Below are 18,198 nucleotides of genomic sequence, written 5' to 3'. Positions count from 1 at the left end.
GATAAATTTTATTTGTCCCCAAAAATAAAATTTGTTCCATCCATACATGTGAGTGGTTCCGTTTGGAATAAATATGAATAAATTAACGGTTTTGTTCTTCAATGCTTACACACAACCCCAAAAACCCGTGCTTTGTCTATCCCCTCGCATTCCTCATTTAATACATTTCAAATTCGTACCAATGATATTTGTATTTTAATTTTGTATGAGAGAACTTTTCTTTGAGTCATTCGTGAAAAAATATTATTTTTATGTTAAAAGTATTATTTTTTAGTGTAAACACGAGTATGATTGATCTGTCACACGAATAAAATTCGTGAAAGTATCTAACAAGAGGCATACTCTTAAATGAAATGATGATGAATAGGGGATTAATAATAGAAAGATAATAAATTGAAAAACATGAAAACATAATTGAATTTAATTTTTAACTTTAATTATTATATAACTCGAGTAAATCGGTAGAGAAAATATCGACACGGAGTTTTATATTTCGTATCAATCGGTGTCTTATTAACACTTCACAATAGGTCATTGTTATGTTATTTTCAATACTCATATAAATCTACACTTAAAATCTAATCTAATCTAATCTAATATAATAAATATACATGATTTGACCAATACACACATATTACATATACATGTTGGTGTGAATAACAAGAAATTATTTAAAAAATTTCAGAATTACCCATAATATGTCATTTTACTCTAGAAGAGTGTGAGTTACATATGATTTAGAAATTACAAAATGTGGAAGAAAAATATACACACAATCTCTTAGGGCTTAGCCTCACCCCACCCCCCGAGCTCCAACTTTTGTGGATAAATACCTCCGCAATTCTATCCTTTCCAAACCACACCACCCAAACTTCCGTATCCAAACTCTTCGTTTTCGAATCAAAGCTTCAAAAAAAAAAAAAAAAAATCCAAAATGGCGATCAAGAAACCAGCCAAGGTCTCCCAGGCAACAGCCCTGAGGCAAATCTTGAAGAGATGCTCCAGCATGGGTAAGAAAAATGGCTACGACACAGAGGATGGGCTGCCGGTGGACGTCCCCAAGGGCCATTTTGCGGTGTATGTGGGCCAAACCCGGAGCAGATACATAGTTCCCATATCTCTGTTGGCTCATCCCGAGTTCCAAGTCCTGCTGAGGCAGGCGGAAGAAGAGTTTGGATTCGATCACGAGATGGGACTTACTATCCCCTGCGAAGAAGTCGTTTTCAGATCCCTGACTTCTTCCGTGCTCGGATGAATTAAGAACTTGAAATATTGCATATTTTGGCGTTCACTTAATTATCCATGAAATGGTAGGCTGGATAGCTAATTCTTGAATATGGAAAGAGAAGAAATTGTGGTTGGCAATATGGGGAGAGATGGCCAAAGATGAAAGCAGCAGATTTGTGCTGATTTTCATCTTTTTTTTTTTAAATCTTTCCTGGTTTCATTTCTTCCTTTTTCTTGGTTTCATTTTTTTCCCCTCTCAACGGGGAAAAAAGTTTACTTTAATCAACCCATGAATCATGAATTATTAGTATTTTATGGGTGGTTGGATTTGTATAAAATTAACTGATTCTGTAATTTTCCTCACTGTGGTGTTTGTTCACTCACACCCATGAGAGAATGAAAAATGTGTTCCTCGTCTATTATCAATTAACGATTTATTGTTTTAATATTGACTCAATTATGTCATGAAAATTTTATTGATTTTTATTCTCAGGCATATAAATAAATTTCTTTGAATATAGTCAAAACATGTAATTAACGTAATGAAAATTTTATACTATAAATATATAATAAAATTTGAAAAAAAGGGCTCGAATTCAAACTAATTAAATACCACTGCACGATTTCTTAATTAAGTCATCAGATCCATTGTATGGACAAAATGGTATGGGACGATAATAACATTGCAATCTAACGTTGTCTTAAATAGATAATCTTATATATTCATGTTTTTTTCTAGACGTATTTGAAATTTTAATCCCCGAGCATTAGTATGTGTTTATCACGAAAATTGCAGGGCGTGTCAGGAACGTGTTCGTGCCAAATGTTACATGATCCGACTTCGTTTATCAAGCGTTGCGATTCTCGATTCGACCGTTAGTTATAGTTCCTTCGAAATAGCTCAAAAACGTAAACAAAGAAGGAGGAATATGACAAAATTATAGAAAGAATCCATTAACAACATCAAATATCATTATGTCGCTATAAACTTGACCAATATTTTTACAAAAAAGACTGATGAACATATGGAATATTTGGAATACTTTACTGCTAGAACTAGAAATTGACATGAACAGACATAGAATTAATAAGGATTTCTACAGAGCTTTTGCTGTAGCTTTTTGTGTTGATTTTTGTCGGGGCCTTTTCCGATCCTTTTTGCTGCTTTTGTCACGCTCCACATGGAAGTTTCAACCACATTCCACGACCATCCACGTTGGGTCATGGCTCAACTTCTGTCATCGTGCTTTCTTGGACCGAACTGCAACTCTTCTTGGGCCAAAATTTTTGGGCTTCTGATTATGGGCCTCTGAGTTATTTTTAGACATAAAAGTATGTAACTTAATACACATATTTTATTAGCATCGATTCTCACACACAAGTAAAATGTATATCCGACAATCCACATTTTTTTATATAGTAGGTTGGTGATATATTTTTTTATAGAACTAAGAATGAACATAGACCATGTGATATAACTTTAGGACAACACCGGGTATTATCTCATTAACCCAAACTCGAAAATGAAATGCTGGAAATATGCTTAATTGCCTCGTTTGCTAGCTTTTGCTTAAAGTCATAGCGAGAACAAAATTTGGCCTATGGCTAATATACGTATCAAATAGTTAATAAGCAAGTACAAGCAAGTGTACATTAATGTACAACAAACATTTTTGTTATATTATAAAGTATTTTTATTATATAGTAGTAATCTTTATCACATTTAATTCGTGGTCCAGTTTAAATATGTGGTCGTGGAAGAAAATTAGTTACACATCGGGATTGACGGATTTTACCAGGTTCATTATTTTTTCTTAAAAAAAAAAGACAAAGTATTGCAATATATATATATATTTTTTATAGAAAAGAATTTAAAATTAGCTTACCGTTCTCATCGTGCAAATCTTTCCAGCAAACGTATATTGGAGAAATAGAATATATTTTATTTTTAATGATTCATATTATGTGCACTATATATTATTATTTAATTACTTATTTATAAAACATGATGGGCTTAAAGTAGCCATTTTTAGGGTTATCATGTAATTGTTGAAATACTAAAAATACCCCTCACATTACAAAAATAATAACTTTCACCAGGAGGCAAAGAAACAATTGACACCATTCAGGATGAGCAGCAGCTTGTGAAAAAGTGTGGTTCAATGATAGAGGAAACACTATGAACAAAAGGTCGATAGGTATTTGAAAGTTTGTGATATGGAGGAACAGAATGTAGGGGATGAATGGTAGAGGTGTGTTGGGTTTGATTATTTAATAGAGTGGGGCCACGTATTAAATAAAATAATAAAAAACTCTCATCTCACATCGAAAATATTGCAAAATTGAATTTAGAAATTAGTTATAAATATAATTCAATTCCTTCAGTTATTGTATCCCAAAATCAAAAGCTTTTCAGCTTTGATAAAAAGAGAGTGCATAGAAAAAAAGAGTGTATTTTTTTCTTGAGTGCGAGAATTCTCTTTGTGTGAGTTAGAGAAATTATTTTCTCGGTATACTCGGGTTGGGAGTGTGAGAAATATTGAGTGTATTGGTGTATACACTTGTTGTAATATTTCTTCCAGTTATAAAAGTTGCAGTGCTCCGTGGACGTAGCCTATATTGGGTGAACCACGTAAATCTTTGTGTTCTTGTTGGTTATTTTATTCCGCAAGTTTTGGGTACTATATTATCATAGTGGTTGGCATCGCTTCGGGTGTAATTCCCTAACAAGGTGGAGAGCTCTTGTGATGCAAGACAGTAGTAATCACGTAAATGATGTGGCCTAGCTAGTTGAAACTCTATAGTAACAAGTGACATGAGACATATTTGAAGAGTCCGAAGGAGGACCAAAATCATATGATGAAGAAGTAAACTAGTTGGCAAGATACTAGAGGGGAAAATAAAGATTGATAGAAGATGAGGGAAGATCCTTAAAAGGGAAAGGAGACACCATGGAAATGGACATCTCGAGATACGTATATTTCATTTGTCGTGAGATTGTGCTGCTTGTAAGCCTTATATTCTGGGGGATATCGCAAGAAAACAGATTTTTGAGCGATAGCTTAAATGTGTAGAACCGTAACACAAACACCCAAATGATTTTAGGTGCAGGTATGAGGGAACTTATCGGTAAAGAATTTCAAATGGAATCGGAAAGAGGGTGTTCTACCGATCAAATAAATAGTCGCAACGATGCAATCAGTCCAATAAAGTAAGGGAACATGTGATTGGAACAATAGAGCCCAAGCTACATTGAGAATGTGTTGATGCTTCTTTTCCACAACATAATTTTGTTGTGGATGATCAACAGAAGAATGAAAAGAGAAAATGGCTTTAGACATGAAGAATTATGAGAATTTTAACTCATGACCATTGTTTGATCGCACAAACTTTATGTTGACACCAAACTGTATGAATATGATTATTTAGATTTTTCATTTTGTTAAAAATATTATTTTAATAGCATAAAAATTTCTTTGATTTTTTAAACATTGATAAATATATATATTTTTATTATTTATATACACATTTAAATATTTAAAATTTAAATATATCAATCACTATTTTAGACCTTGAAAAGGCGTCCATTTCTTCCCACTCGAACCCTACCCTTGAAATAAAGATCACAAGACAAATCTCCCCTCGGCCCTCCCTCTGCCTTTCCCTCTCCCTCGGGAATCTTGATTTTTCTTTCTTTCCTTCTTTCTTTCTAGCTGTGATCGGAAGAAATGGCGTCGTCCGGACAGGTGAAGGCATCTCACATATTAATTAAGCACGAAGGCTCGCGGAGAAAGGCCTCCTGGAAGGACCCCGACGGCAGCCGCATCTCCGCCACCACCAGAGACGCCGCCGTTGCGCAGATGAAGACCATCCGCGATGATATCCTTGTTGGAAAGTCGAGATTCGAAGATGTTGCTTCTCGATTATCTGACTGTAGCTCAGCCAAGCGCGGTGGTGATCTTGGTGAATACGTTAAACCCTCGCTGTTTGTTTCTAGAAATGGAATGTTCAGTTCTTCATTTTCGTTATGCTTGAGGGTTTTGGCTCCATTTGGTTTTTAATTTACCGTTACATTGTTGTCTTTGAGTAAAAGGAATCTGATTTGGATGATTTAAACGCTGTATTGCCAATATTGTGGACAGAAACGAAGCAAGAAATATGATGTGTTGGAGGAATCTACTTTCTTTCTAATCGACTTGCTAGTTTCCATTCACTTTTTATGTAGACAACTTCTAAATTTTGATTGAACTTAAATTACTAGTGGAGATCATTATACCAATTTGATTTGACTTCGCTTATAGGCAAATAACATGATACCATTCATTATAAAGAAGATTCCTCAAGCCGAAGGAGGGATTGGTAGAAGTCTTTGCGTTGAAATTATTTTTCCATCTTATAAGACTAATTAATTATGCCTACTTCACATTGTTTGAGAAATTTATTGATTCTTAGCATGTGAGTTGAATTGTAAAAATCTGAGAATCTTTTCTGTAACAAATGTCTGTATTTAGTGGTACAAATTACAGGACTTTGCATTAGCTTTGGTAGCATTATCAGATTGCATAAAATTGATTTTGCAATTGTTAGCCCATAATATCAAGATAAGAGTGCAAACCCAAAATATAGCTCTTTTAGGTGGAAGACCTTCTAAACTTCTTTACAGCCCTTAATATATTGTGGAGAAGAGTTGGAATCTTAAAATTTTCCACCCTTGAAGCTGATACTGACGATGGACACCTTGTTTGACTTTTACTAACCTATTATGTTATTTGACCGCGTATTTTTCTTACACACTACAGTTGCACCAATAGAACCTCATCATGCCAATTTTCTCAGGTTATTTTGGTCGTGGCCAGATGCAGAAGCTATTTGAAGATGCCACATTTACTCTGAAGATTGGAGAGATAAGCGACATTGTTGATACCGATAGCGGTGTTCACATTATTATGAGAACAGGTTGATGTTGGTGCACTACAAGGTAGAAAAAGAATTATGATTACTTGCAATATGCCGAATTAAGACCGTATTATTGTCGCGGCACCGATCATGTTTCTCATCTCATGAATGTGATTCATTAGAGCAATAAGTTTCCTTCTATGTAACTGTGTTTTCTGAACTTGGATGACTATCATCTCATGAATGAGTTTCATTAGAGCAATAAGTTTGCTTCTCTATGATTGTGCTTTCTGAACATGGATTATACTATTGTGAACCAGAGAATTTGACTGGACTCAAATGATTGTCAATTACCCTTGTGATCCTTGTAATTGTGCACCAATTTCGAATGGCCTGGTGGTAATCATGGTATGATGTGGAGGATAGGGGAGAGTTAACCAATCTTACATTTGGATTATGATAATTGCTTCGTTTCTATCATATGATTGGTGCTGTGAAAATAGTTCCTTTTGGGACTTAATCAAGCATGTCTTCAAGAATGCAAATAACTTGATATTGATTGTTCCACGATCGATGAGTTCTCTTTTACCACATTTTTTTTGATGCGAGAGAGTTTCAAGGGAGAAGAAAGGTTGGAAAGATTCCAGTCGCCACTCTCTTTATGCCATCAAATTTTGTTATATCAACGCTTCATCTTTATCTCCTATGGAAAAGTTCGTACATAATGCCGCTTTAATTTGTCAACCCATTATTCATCCTCTTTTTCAAAGAAAGCCAGTATTTGTGCGCATGCCGAAAGTACTTGGATATTTTATGCAAGATCAAATTTATTTGTACTTCAATTTTTGTTAATTCACACCCCATTTAAAATATAAAATTTGTTCATAAAATGAGATATTACATTATTATTAAAGTAGAGAATTTAGCGTAATTAACTTTGGTTTTATTCTTTTATATACAAATAATACTGATATTTTCAATTATAAATATTTTAATAAATTTCTATATCATTTATAACACTATATCTTAGAACGAATTTTTTTTTTATCTATTGAACTTTTAAATGATTATATCATAAAAATTAGTGTAATTTTTTTAAAAAAGTTTTTTTTAATATATATTCTCTAATTTTTTTAGAAAAACTCAAAGGACCAAAACATAATGCAAATTCAATTTTTATTTTTATTTTTTAAAAAAAGAATGCAAGTAACGACATAATATGTACCATCAATATATTTATTTGACCAATGTCGTTAGTTATCAAGATGAATGGGGACAGTCAACTTTAGGCGCTGAATGTGTTTACAATTTAGATCTTTTACCCCAAAAGCGTCGCACGTCATTTTCAGAAAATACGGACCATAATTAATTAATTGAAAAATCAAACTAGAAAAAATGTATCCCAATCTGTGGGCTGTTTCATCACAGACCAATCAAAGTTTACCTTGAGACTCTTTTTTGTCACCAATAGATAAGTGCAGAAAACGAACAAAACCTAGCCCCGCCGATTCGACTATCCGTAGTTCATCTCATCTCCTCTAGACTCCGATGGCCGCCGCCACCAAGATTGCCACCCCCACGGCTTCATCATCCTCTGCTTCCTCGGCCCTCCGTCTCTCGTTCCCCCCTCCATCGCCTAGGTTCTTCCCCTCCATGTTACCAAAAGGCCTTGGGAAACCCCTCCATGTGACCTCCTCCAAAAACCCAATCTCAGATATTGTCTCCGGGTACAAAAACCTACCACATACAGATTTAAATCCTTTTTTTCCGAACTATGATGACGATAAGCCGAGGGAAGAGTGCGGGGTGGTGGGAATCTACGGTGACTCAGAGGCTGCCCGTCTGAGCTACTTAGCTCTCCACGCGCTCCAGCATCGTGGTCAGGAGGGTGCAGGGATCGTGGCGGTGCACGATGGCGTGCTCCAGTCGGTTACAGGAGTTGGGCTTGTGTCCGAGGTTTTTAACGAGTCCAAATTGGCTCAGTTACCGGGAGATGTCGCCATAGGTCATGTAAGATACTCCACGGCTGGGTCCTCCATGCTTAAAAATGTGCAGCCTTTTGTTGCAGGTTACCGGTTCGGCTCTGTTGGGGTTGCCCACAATGGAAATTTGGTTAATTACCAGGCTTTGAGGGCGGAGCTGGAGGACAACGGATCGATTTTCAACACCAGTTCGGATACTGAGGTTGTTCTTCATTTGATTGCCACCTCGAAAGCGAGGCCCTTTTTCATGAGGATTGTCGAGGCCTGTGAGAGGCTTGAGGGAGCATATTCTATGGTTTTCTTGACGGAGGATAAGCTCGTTGCAGTTCGTGATCCCTTTGGGTTTAGGCCGTTGGTTATGGGTCGAAGGAGCAACGGGGCTGTGGTTTTTGCATCGGAGACTTGTGCATTGGATTTGATCGAGGCGACATATGAAAGAGAGGTTTTGCCTGGTGAAGTCCTTGTTGTGGATAAAGAAGGGGTGAGTTCCCTTTGTTTGATGCCTCATCCGGAACCGAAATCTTGCATTTTTGAGCATATCTACTTCGCACTTCCGAATTCTGTAGTTTTTGGGAGGTCTGTGTATGAATCAAGGCGTGCGTTTGGTGAAATCTTGGCTACAGAAGCTCCCGTGGATTGTGATGTGGTGATTGCTGTGCCGGACTCAGGGGTTGTGGCAGCGCTTGGTTACGCAGGGAAAGCAGGGGTACCGTTTCAACAAGGATTGATTAGGTCTCATTATGTGGGGAGGACTTTCATAGAACCCTCGCAAAAGATTCGAGATTTTGGTGTAAAATTGAAACTTTCGCCAGTGAGAGCCGTTTTGGAGGGGAAGCGTGTCGTGGTGGTGGATGATTCAATTGTAAGAGGAACCACATCTTCGAAGATAGTTCGATTGATCAAGGAGGCCGGGGCAAAAGAGGTTCATATGAGGATTGCAAGTCCCCCTATCATAGGTTCCTGTTACTATGGGGTTGATACTCCTAGTGCGGATGAGTTGATATCAAATAGGATGAGCGTGGAGGAGATTAGGGAGTATATTGGCTCAGATTCACTTGCTTTTCTTCCGTTTGATAGCTTGACAAGTCTGTTGGGAGATGATTCTCCGAACTTCTGTTACGCTTGCTTTTCGGGGAAATATCCGGTTGAGCCAACAGGAAAGGTGAAAAGGGTTGGTGATTTTCTTGATGATGGGTTGATTGGTAGTATGGAGTCCATTGAAGGGGGTTGGATTCCAGGGAACAGGAGCCAAAAAGAGGTTAAAAAACTGACTTGGAAACAGGAGGTTGAATGCTCTTCCTAGTTATATTTTTCAAATTTAGTTTACTTGGGTTTTCATAGAAACAGCAAAGTTCATAGTTATGCAGTGAACGGCAGAGTTTTGGGTGTGTTCTGCTTTATTCAAGTGTGGTGTGTTAATTTTTCAAGATTAGGCCACATTTGGTACCAAGGTAATTTCTTGGAATGGATTCAACTGTTTAGTCACGAACACCATTCCAGAAGAAACATACATTTCTCAGATTTTCCATTTCGAACAATATATTTTATCATTAGCTTCGTGTATGAAGATGAATGATAAGTATTTTTTTAACATATTACATATACACATAAAGCATCCCAGTATTCAGATCATCACAACCGGAGGGTTAAATTATGGATGTCTATAGAAAACTTGCACATAAAAATATGGGCGACGCAGGGCCCATGAAAATAATTGTCATCATATTGATGAGGCATCACTTAGATACTCAAGAATCCCAGTGAATTAGTGAAATTTAAGTATATGTAGCATGCATGCACTTTCTGCGTCATAACGAGTTAGCAGGCGGACCAGAGCTCGTAACCCTGCCCACCACTTGGCAGGGTGTTGGGCTTCCGCCGTTAGACGGGTTGAGAATGAGATGACTCTTGAAATCTATGTAGCTCTGATGTTCTATCAAGTATTACACAGTCTCTCGCCAGTTTGTATAGTTTCTGTAATAGCATACTCCAATGTCTCACGAAGCTGATCTTGTAAACAAGTCCACAAAAAAAACTTCTCAATACTTCTGCATCGATTCTCTGGAAAAATGAAAATAATTATAAATAAAAGAATCAACTAGAATAAAAAAATAGATTATAACAATCTTACCATAATACATCTAAAATTTGCATCACCAGATCTATATCCATGTCATGCTTGTAGATCAAATAAGGTTATCAAATAACAAATTATTTTATCATGCCACATCGCGTACTTATGTGTTATGCCCGTATTTTTGGTTGTCGGCTCACCCTCAACAATAAAATTGTCACAATCCTCGCATGCATCTATATTATTTTTATGATGTTCAACTCAATTATAGTTTCACCGTCCTTGTTGGGTATATTTATGAAAGTCGTTCCCATCAAATTTTGAAACATATACGTGGGCATGCCGAACGCTAGTATTCTTTGTCAAATTCATGAGAATATAGCATTCATTTAAACTACAATGAATGAAAAAAGCTTAACTAAAATGCCAAATTCTATGCATATCTAACTTGAAATTATATTTGATTTCTTGATAATTATTTGGTTGAGTTCCATCTTATCCAACAAGTCACGAATCTCACTTACTGAGTGGTTAGTAGTATGGGTTTACGCGAAATAACATTTTCACATGCATGAACAAACTTTTTTGCGATATATTTACAATCGACATACAATAATGTGTTTAATTCACAATTTATAAATATTACCTTTCGCCAAATGGAGGGAATGAAAGGATTTGATAATTGTGATAATCGTCATCCGGAATTTTGCCAAATGGATCCTGACAAATAAAAGTAATTCTAGACATTGCTCAAACCTACATCAATAATACATAATTAGACATGATAATAATTGTGCAATAAACAAAAAAATATTTGGAAATAATAAATAATTTCTTAATAGATATCTATAAAATGAAAATTGGTCATGCTATTTCACCTTTAACGATAATTGATGCGATACACAGTTCACTATAGATAAATGCTAGTACAACACTTCCCAAATGAATTTAGAAAGCTGATTAATGTCTCATAGAAGATGTAAGTACATCAAATTTATTGAAAAACCATCCGAATCAGGTGACATACATTCTCCAATAATCATCAATGCCAGACAACGAGTATACTGCTTCATTTATAAATTTGAGCTATTTTCGTTAATCAAGCTTGATCTACAATATTGATCAGTACCAATTTGTTACATATGTAATGATTTATATGTAGCAGAAAACTCAACCATTCAGCACAATTATCTTGCCATACATGTAGCATAAAAGTCTAATCAACATCGATGAAAATAATTTCATTAATATTTAGATCACATACCAACTGAACATTTTGCAACGTTATTGTTACATGACCAACACGAAGATGGAATGTATGTGTCTCCCCAAAGGCTCGTGGAGTAGGCGGCGACTTGAGGGCTGAAATATGAGGCTATCAACCCCAAATGGTTGTCGATGTACGAATGTACGTTCTGAGGGCCTTAGCTATACTGGAGGGATAATACTTAAGTTATAAAGCATGATTATAAAGTAATGCAGTTTTTGGGTTATAATGTCTAGGATCAACAAGTAGACATTCATGTTACCCCATAGTAGTGTAGAGGTACGTGAGTACTGACTGACATATCTAGCTAAACATATATGCTTATGTGTTGCATTTTACTAGTCATATGATTTATGATACATGTTTTATGTCATGATATCATGCAACATTTGCATATCATGTCGATCTTATATCTTTGAGATAGCCAGTTCAGTAGGGCCGCTCAGCCCTTTCTTGTAGACGATTGAGTAGTTGGCATTAGATCCGATGGGACAACATGCTATGTGACCCAGGACTTTGTAATTTCGCGTCTGTTTGAAGTATGAGAGGCTCCCAGAGGTACGATCTACGACGAGACTGCATGTTCTCTGCGCCTTTTTTTTTATTTGAGCACGAGTTTCCATTTTAATCTCTAATTATCAATTCATGTTCATGCATGCACAGATAGGTTTATATACTCGTACATTATGTACTTGACGATTTGTCGCTAGCGTCCTTACTTTCATCTTGGACACCCTATTCTACGGGACATGTCTCAGGTTGGACAGATCAGGAGGAGCAGACAGGAGGAGTTCCTATCAGGAATTGGTTTAATTGTTAATTCTTTAGAGTTTTCCAGATGCTAGTTCTATATGGTTGTATAACTTTATTCAAGTTTTCCGCTGGTGTTTCGAAGGANACAATACATCATCAAACTATATCTTTTGCAAAGACTTTAATAAGAATATTTTTTGTAATTTATTTAAAAAAAATAGTATCAGAATAATTTATTTACCAAACACTCTATTTTAAATAAATTAAAAAAATTTACTCTTATCTTCAAACATTATCCACTTATGAATTTTTTCACTTCTTCACAATCTATAAATTTAATGATCTCGTCGGGAAAAAAACATCCAATAAATTTAATCACTTATATAACTGCATAACTTTATGCAAAACATTTAGTTAATCAACTTGAATTAGCTTTGATAAGAAGCTGACAATTATAATTTAGGTATTTAAATGCAATAATTAAATTTTTAGTCAATAACATTTTTTTTTAATCCATAACTTTAATTTTACTATTGTTCACATTCAAAATTTTTGAAACGTTAAAATGCGTGTTGCTATTTGTAGTCTGCAAAGTTAAGGCCCATTTCGTTGGTTCAATATCAATGGACTAAAGCCCAGGTAGGCCCAACAACATGGTCTGATGGTCGATTTGTAGTTTTAGCTCACGCACTTCCCGCTGGGTGCAGGAAGACTCTCAAGTTCAGGAACCCTAACCCTAATATTCTTGTGATTGGGCTCCTGTTTTAGCTGCATACCGTGAATTTAATGTTCTGCAATTTAATCAGAGATACATATTTTCTGTTATAACTTTGTAAGTTGTTTATCTTCATAATTTTTGTTTTTTGTTCTTTAAATTCTAAAACTGAGAATTATGATACCGAATTTTAGTGGTGGATTGGCGAATCCGTTTTTTTCGTTATAATTTTCGACCATATACAATTTTTTTTCGGCAAGAACCATAATATTTTTTTTGATATAAAATTTTGATGATTGAGCTAGTATTAAGAAGTGTGAAAATTTTATTGTTTTGCGATTTGATTTAGTGTAGTTTCATGTACTTAGGAATTAGTTCAACATGAATCCTTTTTGTAGATGGAGCAGGAAGTGGTGGAAGCAGAATTGGTATTGCCCACTCACATGAAGTTTAAGAAGATTCAAGTTTATGAAAAATACCCGAAGGGGCAAACCAAAGCAAGATGGAAGCATCTCAAGCAGATTATTCCCGCTGAGAATTACCAAAATTATCCCCCCCATGAACCAAATTGTAAGTTCTGTGCACTTGTGTTCTAATCAGCTCATTTCAATCATCTTTCTTCGGTATGGTTTTAGCTTCATTGATCATATGTGAAATTGCAGTTGCTTTGTGTAATGACATTTGGAAAATGCATTAATATGAATACGAGCTTTGCATAAATATGCATAATTTGACCGAACATTTAGCTACATCAAACTTCAATACTTTGAATTTATTCTTTTTTGATTGTGCCTGATGTTTGATGATGCTAGCAGACTACAAATCCATTGATATTCCTAGCCCATAAAGGATTGTTTGATAATCATGGTAAACTAATAGGGAAGACAATATATTAGTACTTAATTCATTAATCAAATCTTTAGATTTCATCTCAAGACTGCATCAAATATTTGGCAAAGCAGTGGGGTTAAAAACGAAAGCATTCTAAAATGTCTTTTGTTGCTTTGGGTGTTGGCTATGCTTTGGGTGTTTGACTATTCTCAAGTTGGTGGAGAGGTTTCCTTGAACCAGCTTTATACATTCATCTTCATGATCACATATCTCTGTATTTATTGCCGAAGCATGGCTATTTGAATGGACATAATGCTGAAATAATTGGGTGTGTGACTTTGATGAGAAGTATCAAATAAACCATTTGGCATAGCAGATGAAGAACCTTTTTTTCTTTGGAAAAAACTATCATCTATTCTTGTTTCCTTAGGAAACTAAATGATCAATTTTTATTTATGAGCTGGTCTGGTCGCCTTTGTTTTTATTTTTCCTCCTTTTTTTGTTGCATCAATTTTGTAACATGTCTACATTATATTTGCTAAAATAAATTATATTAGAATGAGTTCCAAATTCCAATTCTGCCAGATTGCATCCTGAGGTATTCTTGGAGTCCAAAATTGATATACCTGATATCCACACCTTTTAATTTCGTGTTAAGCAACATCGTTAAAAACCCATTTCTACCATGTATTGTGGGTCTCAAAATGAAATATTCGATAATTTATTAGTGTTGCATTTTCGGCTCAACATTTTGTTTTGTGGATTTGTGGTGATTTTCTTTTTCGTTCTGGGTATTATCTGCAGATGTCAACATCGAGTCACCACCATCTATGCATCCATGCAAAAGAATTTGCGATATAACTGGATTTGAGGTTAGTTTTCTTTTTTTTTTTTGTGTCGTATTCTCTGTTTATCAAGGGATAAAGAAATCTATTTCCGGTGGTAATGCATTGTGCATGAATATTGGTGTTCTATCGGGAAGTGATTTCCAGTTTTATTTTAGCCTCTTTATTTTTTTTATTCACATACCATTTATGATGTTTGGATGCGTGTTCCTGCATTAGATAGGCACTGGTACATACCCGTGCTTAGTTAGAATCATATAGGTTTCTACAACTCTATATCGGCTTCACAAAAATTTTTACTGCCTTACTATTTGATATTTTGATGACTATCAAAATCAAGTATGAAATGCTGTTCTGTCACCAGGCACCTTACTTTGATCCAAGAACCAAGCTTCGCTACGCCAATACCGAAGTGTTCAAGCTGATAAGATCGCTTCCAAATGATTATGTGCAGCGTTATTTGGCTCTCAGAAATGCTGCCATTGTCCTGAGGTAGAACTGTATAACTAGAGAAATATATTCTTCTTTGTAGAAATTTCTCTCTTGTTGTCTGAACTGGAGCATGTCAGATTGGATCCTGTATCTACGTGTACTATTGATGGTGAAAAATTCAATATATGCAAAATCTACACGTGCTCTGTTTTCTTCATTGCGTTGAACACAAACAGAGGAGCGTAATTTTCTGAAAATTATAAAATAATTGCGTAAGCGGGTCGGATTTACTTGGCTCGGTCCTTAAGATATTGATAAATCGAGTCAAATTGAATATCCTTAAATTCTCTTAAATTTTTAATCAGGTTTTAAGTTTTATTAGCTCGATAAGAATTCGATTCGAAATTCGAAAAAAATCCAATATTCTATATCAAATTATAAGTTGGTCGTGTAAGTTCTGACTTTAATTGCAATTTATCAAAGTATCTTGATGTAGAAGTTACTTATATTTTTAATACAACTCCAACTTTCGAAATGACGAGTGTATTTGAGTGGAGAATTTTTTATTTGAAAATCGTTTGGAAGAAAATAAAAATAATATTTTCTTGGGTTATTAATCCTAAAAAACACTTAAAAATATTTAATATGTGATATTTGAATTTTTTCAAAAGTAAAAAAACCGTGGTTATAGAAAAAGTGCTATTGAGTGAACACGTTTTTACACCACTTTTATTTCCCCGCTTTTACGGAGTTTCAAAAGTCCATAACTCCATTAATGGTGTTTTCTATACACATTCCAGAACCTCACTCCCCGCAATCATTCGCAGTCAATCGGTCATCCATTCAATTTCCAATGCGTTTACCCTAAATTATTTTCAATTATCTTCTTCGACGATGATTCTCGCTTCTCTGCTTCGTGCTGCGTGGATTGCTGGGATTCTTCCCATTTTAATCGCCTTCATACCTTCTTCCAAAATCAATGCTTTGCACAATTTTGTGCTAGGGCTCGCTAAGCGTGGAAAGATTATGCAATCTTCTTCCCAAGTGAGTAATTTTTTGGGGTTGATTGATTTTGTTTCTGTTTCCGTTAATTGATCCGCTTGAGCTTATGTTGAAGTGATTTTTTTTTTCTTTTGTTTTTTATTATGTTTTCAGTATTGTGGTTGAGTATTTTGATGCTTTTTGTTGGTGGTGATGTTTGTTTAATGGGCTTTGTTGTCTTTCACTGCTACAATTTTTTATTGATTGTTAAAAGATGTATTTTTTGGACACATAATTGTATAAATATAATCTTTGCCATCAAATTTTTTTTTTCCATTTCAGAAATTCACGGTTCCTCAGAAATACTTTTGTCATTTTTACATATTGGCGGTTATATGGACTACATTCCTGCTCGTTTCCACGTGGATGTATGCGTACAGAACTGCGCCAAGAGTTTCTCAGCCATTACTATATTCCAGTATAGTCAGTCACTTGACGGGAGTTTCTCATGATTTTTGGTTTCATGACGGGAGTTCATCTCTGAAGAAAAGCAAGTATATGATTTGGAAATCTGTGTTTTTGCTTTTGTTGATGGAAGCTCAAGTATTGCGGCGTCTTTTTGAATCCATATACGTGTTTAAGTACAGTCCTTCAGCTCGAATGCATATTTTTGCCTATCTGACAGGACTATTGTAAGTATTGACTTTTTTTTTCTTTTTTCCTTTTGTTTTTTAGATAGTGTCGTGTCTTTGGTTTGTCTTTGCTCAACTTTATTTGTAGAGCTATTGACATGTATGTTAATGCGCGGTAAATTCGTTTATTTATTCCAAGTTCAGTAAGCAAATACCTGTCGAGTTTCTAGAACTTATTTGCTTTCATTACTCTGGCGCTTTCTTGTTGGATTATGTCAAAAAACTGAACTTTACTGCTTTATTAAAATGAACGCCATGCTGATTTCAGCCTCATCTGATTACTTCTTTTTTCTGACAAGTTTCTATACAGCAGCTCCACTGTCCCTTTGCTCCAAGTACGCCTTAGAGGTTCTGCACTTTGTTACAAAATTAGGTGCAGAGTTTGTTGTCAAAGGGAAGGATAGAATGAAAATCGCAGAATATGATGTATGGGGACATGTGAATCCTCTCTGGCAACTTAAATGGTATGCATGGCTTGGTGCTGCTGTTTTCTCCTTTGGTTGGATTCATCAGTATCGTTGCCACGCCATTCTAGTAAGTTTCTGTAATGCTATTAATTACCACGTGTATCGGTTCTATGGTATCTAACGAAATTCAGTACATGCACAAGCTGCAAATTAACTATATTTTTATGCTTGCTTTTACTTATATCTGACATGAACAAAATACCAGTTTACTCACGTGCCGAGAGCTTACCGTATTTTCTTCTGTCCTTAAAAAACGCAGGGATCATTAAGGGAGAACGATGAACAAGTTAATGACTATGCAATCCCTCACGGGGACTGGTTTGATTATGTTTCATCCGCGCATTATCTGGCTGAAATTGTATGACATTCTTCTATAGTAGGAACCTTATTGCCTTTCTGGAAAACAATTTTGCATCCAAATACTGAAAAATGCTCCTTTTGGCTATGGAGGCTCTATTTACTTATAACTCTTTACTTTTTCTTATATAGGTTATATATGGTGGACTTGTGATTGCCAGTGGGTTTTCTGATGTTACAATATGGTTACTCTTTGGGTTTGTGGTATGTCATTCAAGGACCTTGAACAAATAACGCACTGTACACTTCGGCCACATCTGATCGCAAATTTTTGCTTTGTCGTGTTTAAATTTTGCAGGTGTCAAATCTTGCCTTGGCTGCAGCTGAAACCCAGAAGTGGTATCTTCATAAATTTGATAATTATCCTAAAAACCGTCATGCGATCATTCCTTTTATTTACTAATGTTTACTATTACCCTGTATATGTACTTTTGTATACATGTTTATGTACTTTCTTGTGCGATGTTGAGTCGGCGATATATTGTATTGTATTTTCTTGTATGCTATATGGATTAATGTATGTGCCTTCCGGCTGTTGAGCAAATGACTACTTGAAGATTTTACGATTGCAATTCTTTTAGCTAAAGTATTAATGCATCAACATATTTGATTTATGAGAAGTTCTCTCATCATTTGTTATTGCTATTTAAAAGAATCAAACTCTGAGATTTTTTCTCTG

The 18,198-nt window shown here is 35.4% G+C and overlaps 5 protein-coding genes across 5 annotated transcripts; all 5 read left to right on the top strand.

Moving 5' to 3' along the window:
* The first annotated feature begins 844 nt into the window (after positions 1–844).
* On the top strand, positions 845–1,671 carry LOC140959787 (protein SMALL AUXIN UP-REGULATED RNA 12-like). The gene has a single exon (XM_073417804.1). It carries the CDS (start codon positions 935–937, stop codon positions 1,253–1,255), a length of 321 nt encoding a protein of 106 aa, XP_073273905.1. The 5' UTR covers positions 845–934; the 3' UTR covers positions 1,256–1,671.
* A 3,176-nt stretch (positions 1,672–4,847) lies between these two features.
* Positions 4,848–6,482, top strand: LOC140969066 (peptidyl-prolyl cis-trans isomerase Pin1-like). Its single transcript, XM_073430284.1, has 2 exons — positions 4,848–5,190; positions 6,064–6,482. The coding sequence occupies exons 1-2, from the start codon at positions 4,956–4,958 to the stop codon at positions 6,186–6,188; spliced, it is 360 nt and encodes a 119-aa protein (XP_073286385.1). The 5' UTR covers positions 4,848–4,955; the 3' UTR covers positions 6,189–6,482.
* A 1,105-nt stretch (positions 6,483–7,587) lies between these two features.
* On the top strand, positions 7,588–9,633 carry LOC140969055 (amidophosphoribosyltransferase, chloroplastic-like). Its single transcript, XM_073430273.1, has one exon. The coding sequence runs from the start codon at positions 7,672–7,674 to the stop codon at positions 9,406–9,408; it is 1,737 nt and encodes a 578-aa protein (XP_073286374.1). The 5' UTR covers positions 7,588–7,671; the 3' UTR covers positions 9,409–9,633.
* Positions 9,634–12,844: 3,211 nt separating this feature from the next.
* On the top strand, positions 12,845–15,235 carry LOC140959776 (protein EIN6 ENHANCER). The gene is made up of 4 exons (XM_073417793.1): positions 12,845–13,031; positions 13,313–13,484; positions 14,550–14,617; positions 14,955–15,235. Exons 2-4 carry the CDS (start codon positions 13,313–13,315, stop codon positions 15,084–15,086), a joined length of 372 nt encoding a protein of 123 aa, XP_073273894.1. The 5' UTR covers positions 12,845–13,031; the 3' UTR covers positions 15,087–15,235.
* Positions 15,236–15,784: 549 nt separating this feature from the next.
* LOC140959771 (polyprenal reductase 2-like) lies at positions 15,785–18,091 on the top strand. The gene is made up of 6 exons (XM_073417781.1): positions 15,785–16,066; positions 16,346–16,695; positions 16,995–17,229; positions 17,422–17,520; positions 17,652–17,723; positions 17,818–18,091. Exons 1-6 carry the CDS (start codon positions 15,917–15,919, stop codon positions 17,920–17,922), a joined length of 1,011 nt encoding a protein of 336 aa, XP_073273882.1. The 5' UTR covers positions 15,785–15,916; the 3' UTR covers positions 17,923–18,091.
* Positions 18,092–18,198: the final 107 nt, after the last annotated feature.

Source organism: Primulina huaijiensis, chromosome 2 (genome assembly GCF_012295235.1).
Source record: "Primulina huaijiensis isolate GDHJ02 chromosome 2, ASM1229523v2, whole genome shotgun sequence".
NCBI lineage: Eukaryota > Viridiplantae > Streptophyta > Magnoliopsida > Lamiales > Gesneriaceae > Primulina > Primulina huaijiensis.
Note: the sequence above shows the minus strand (reverse complement) of the source record. Positions and strands in the feature narration are given on the sequence as shown.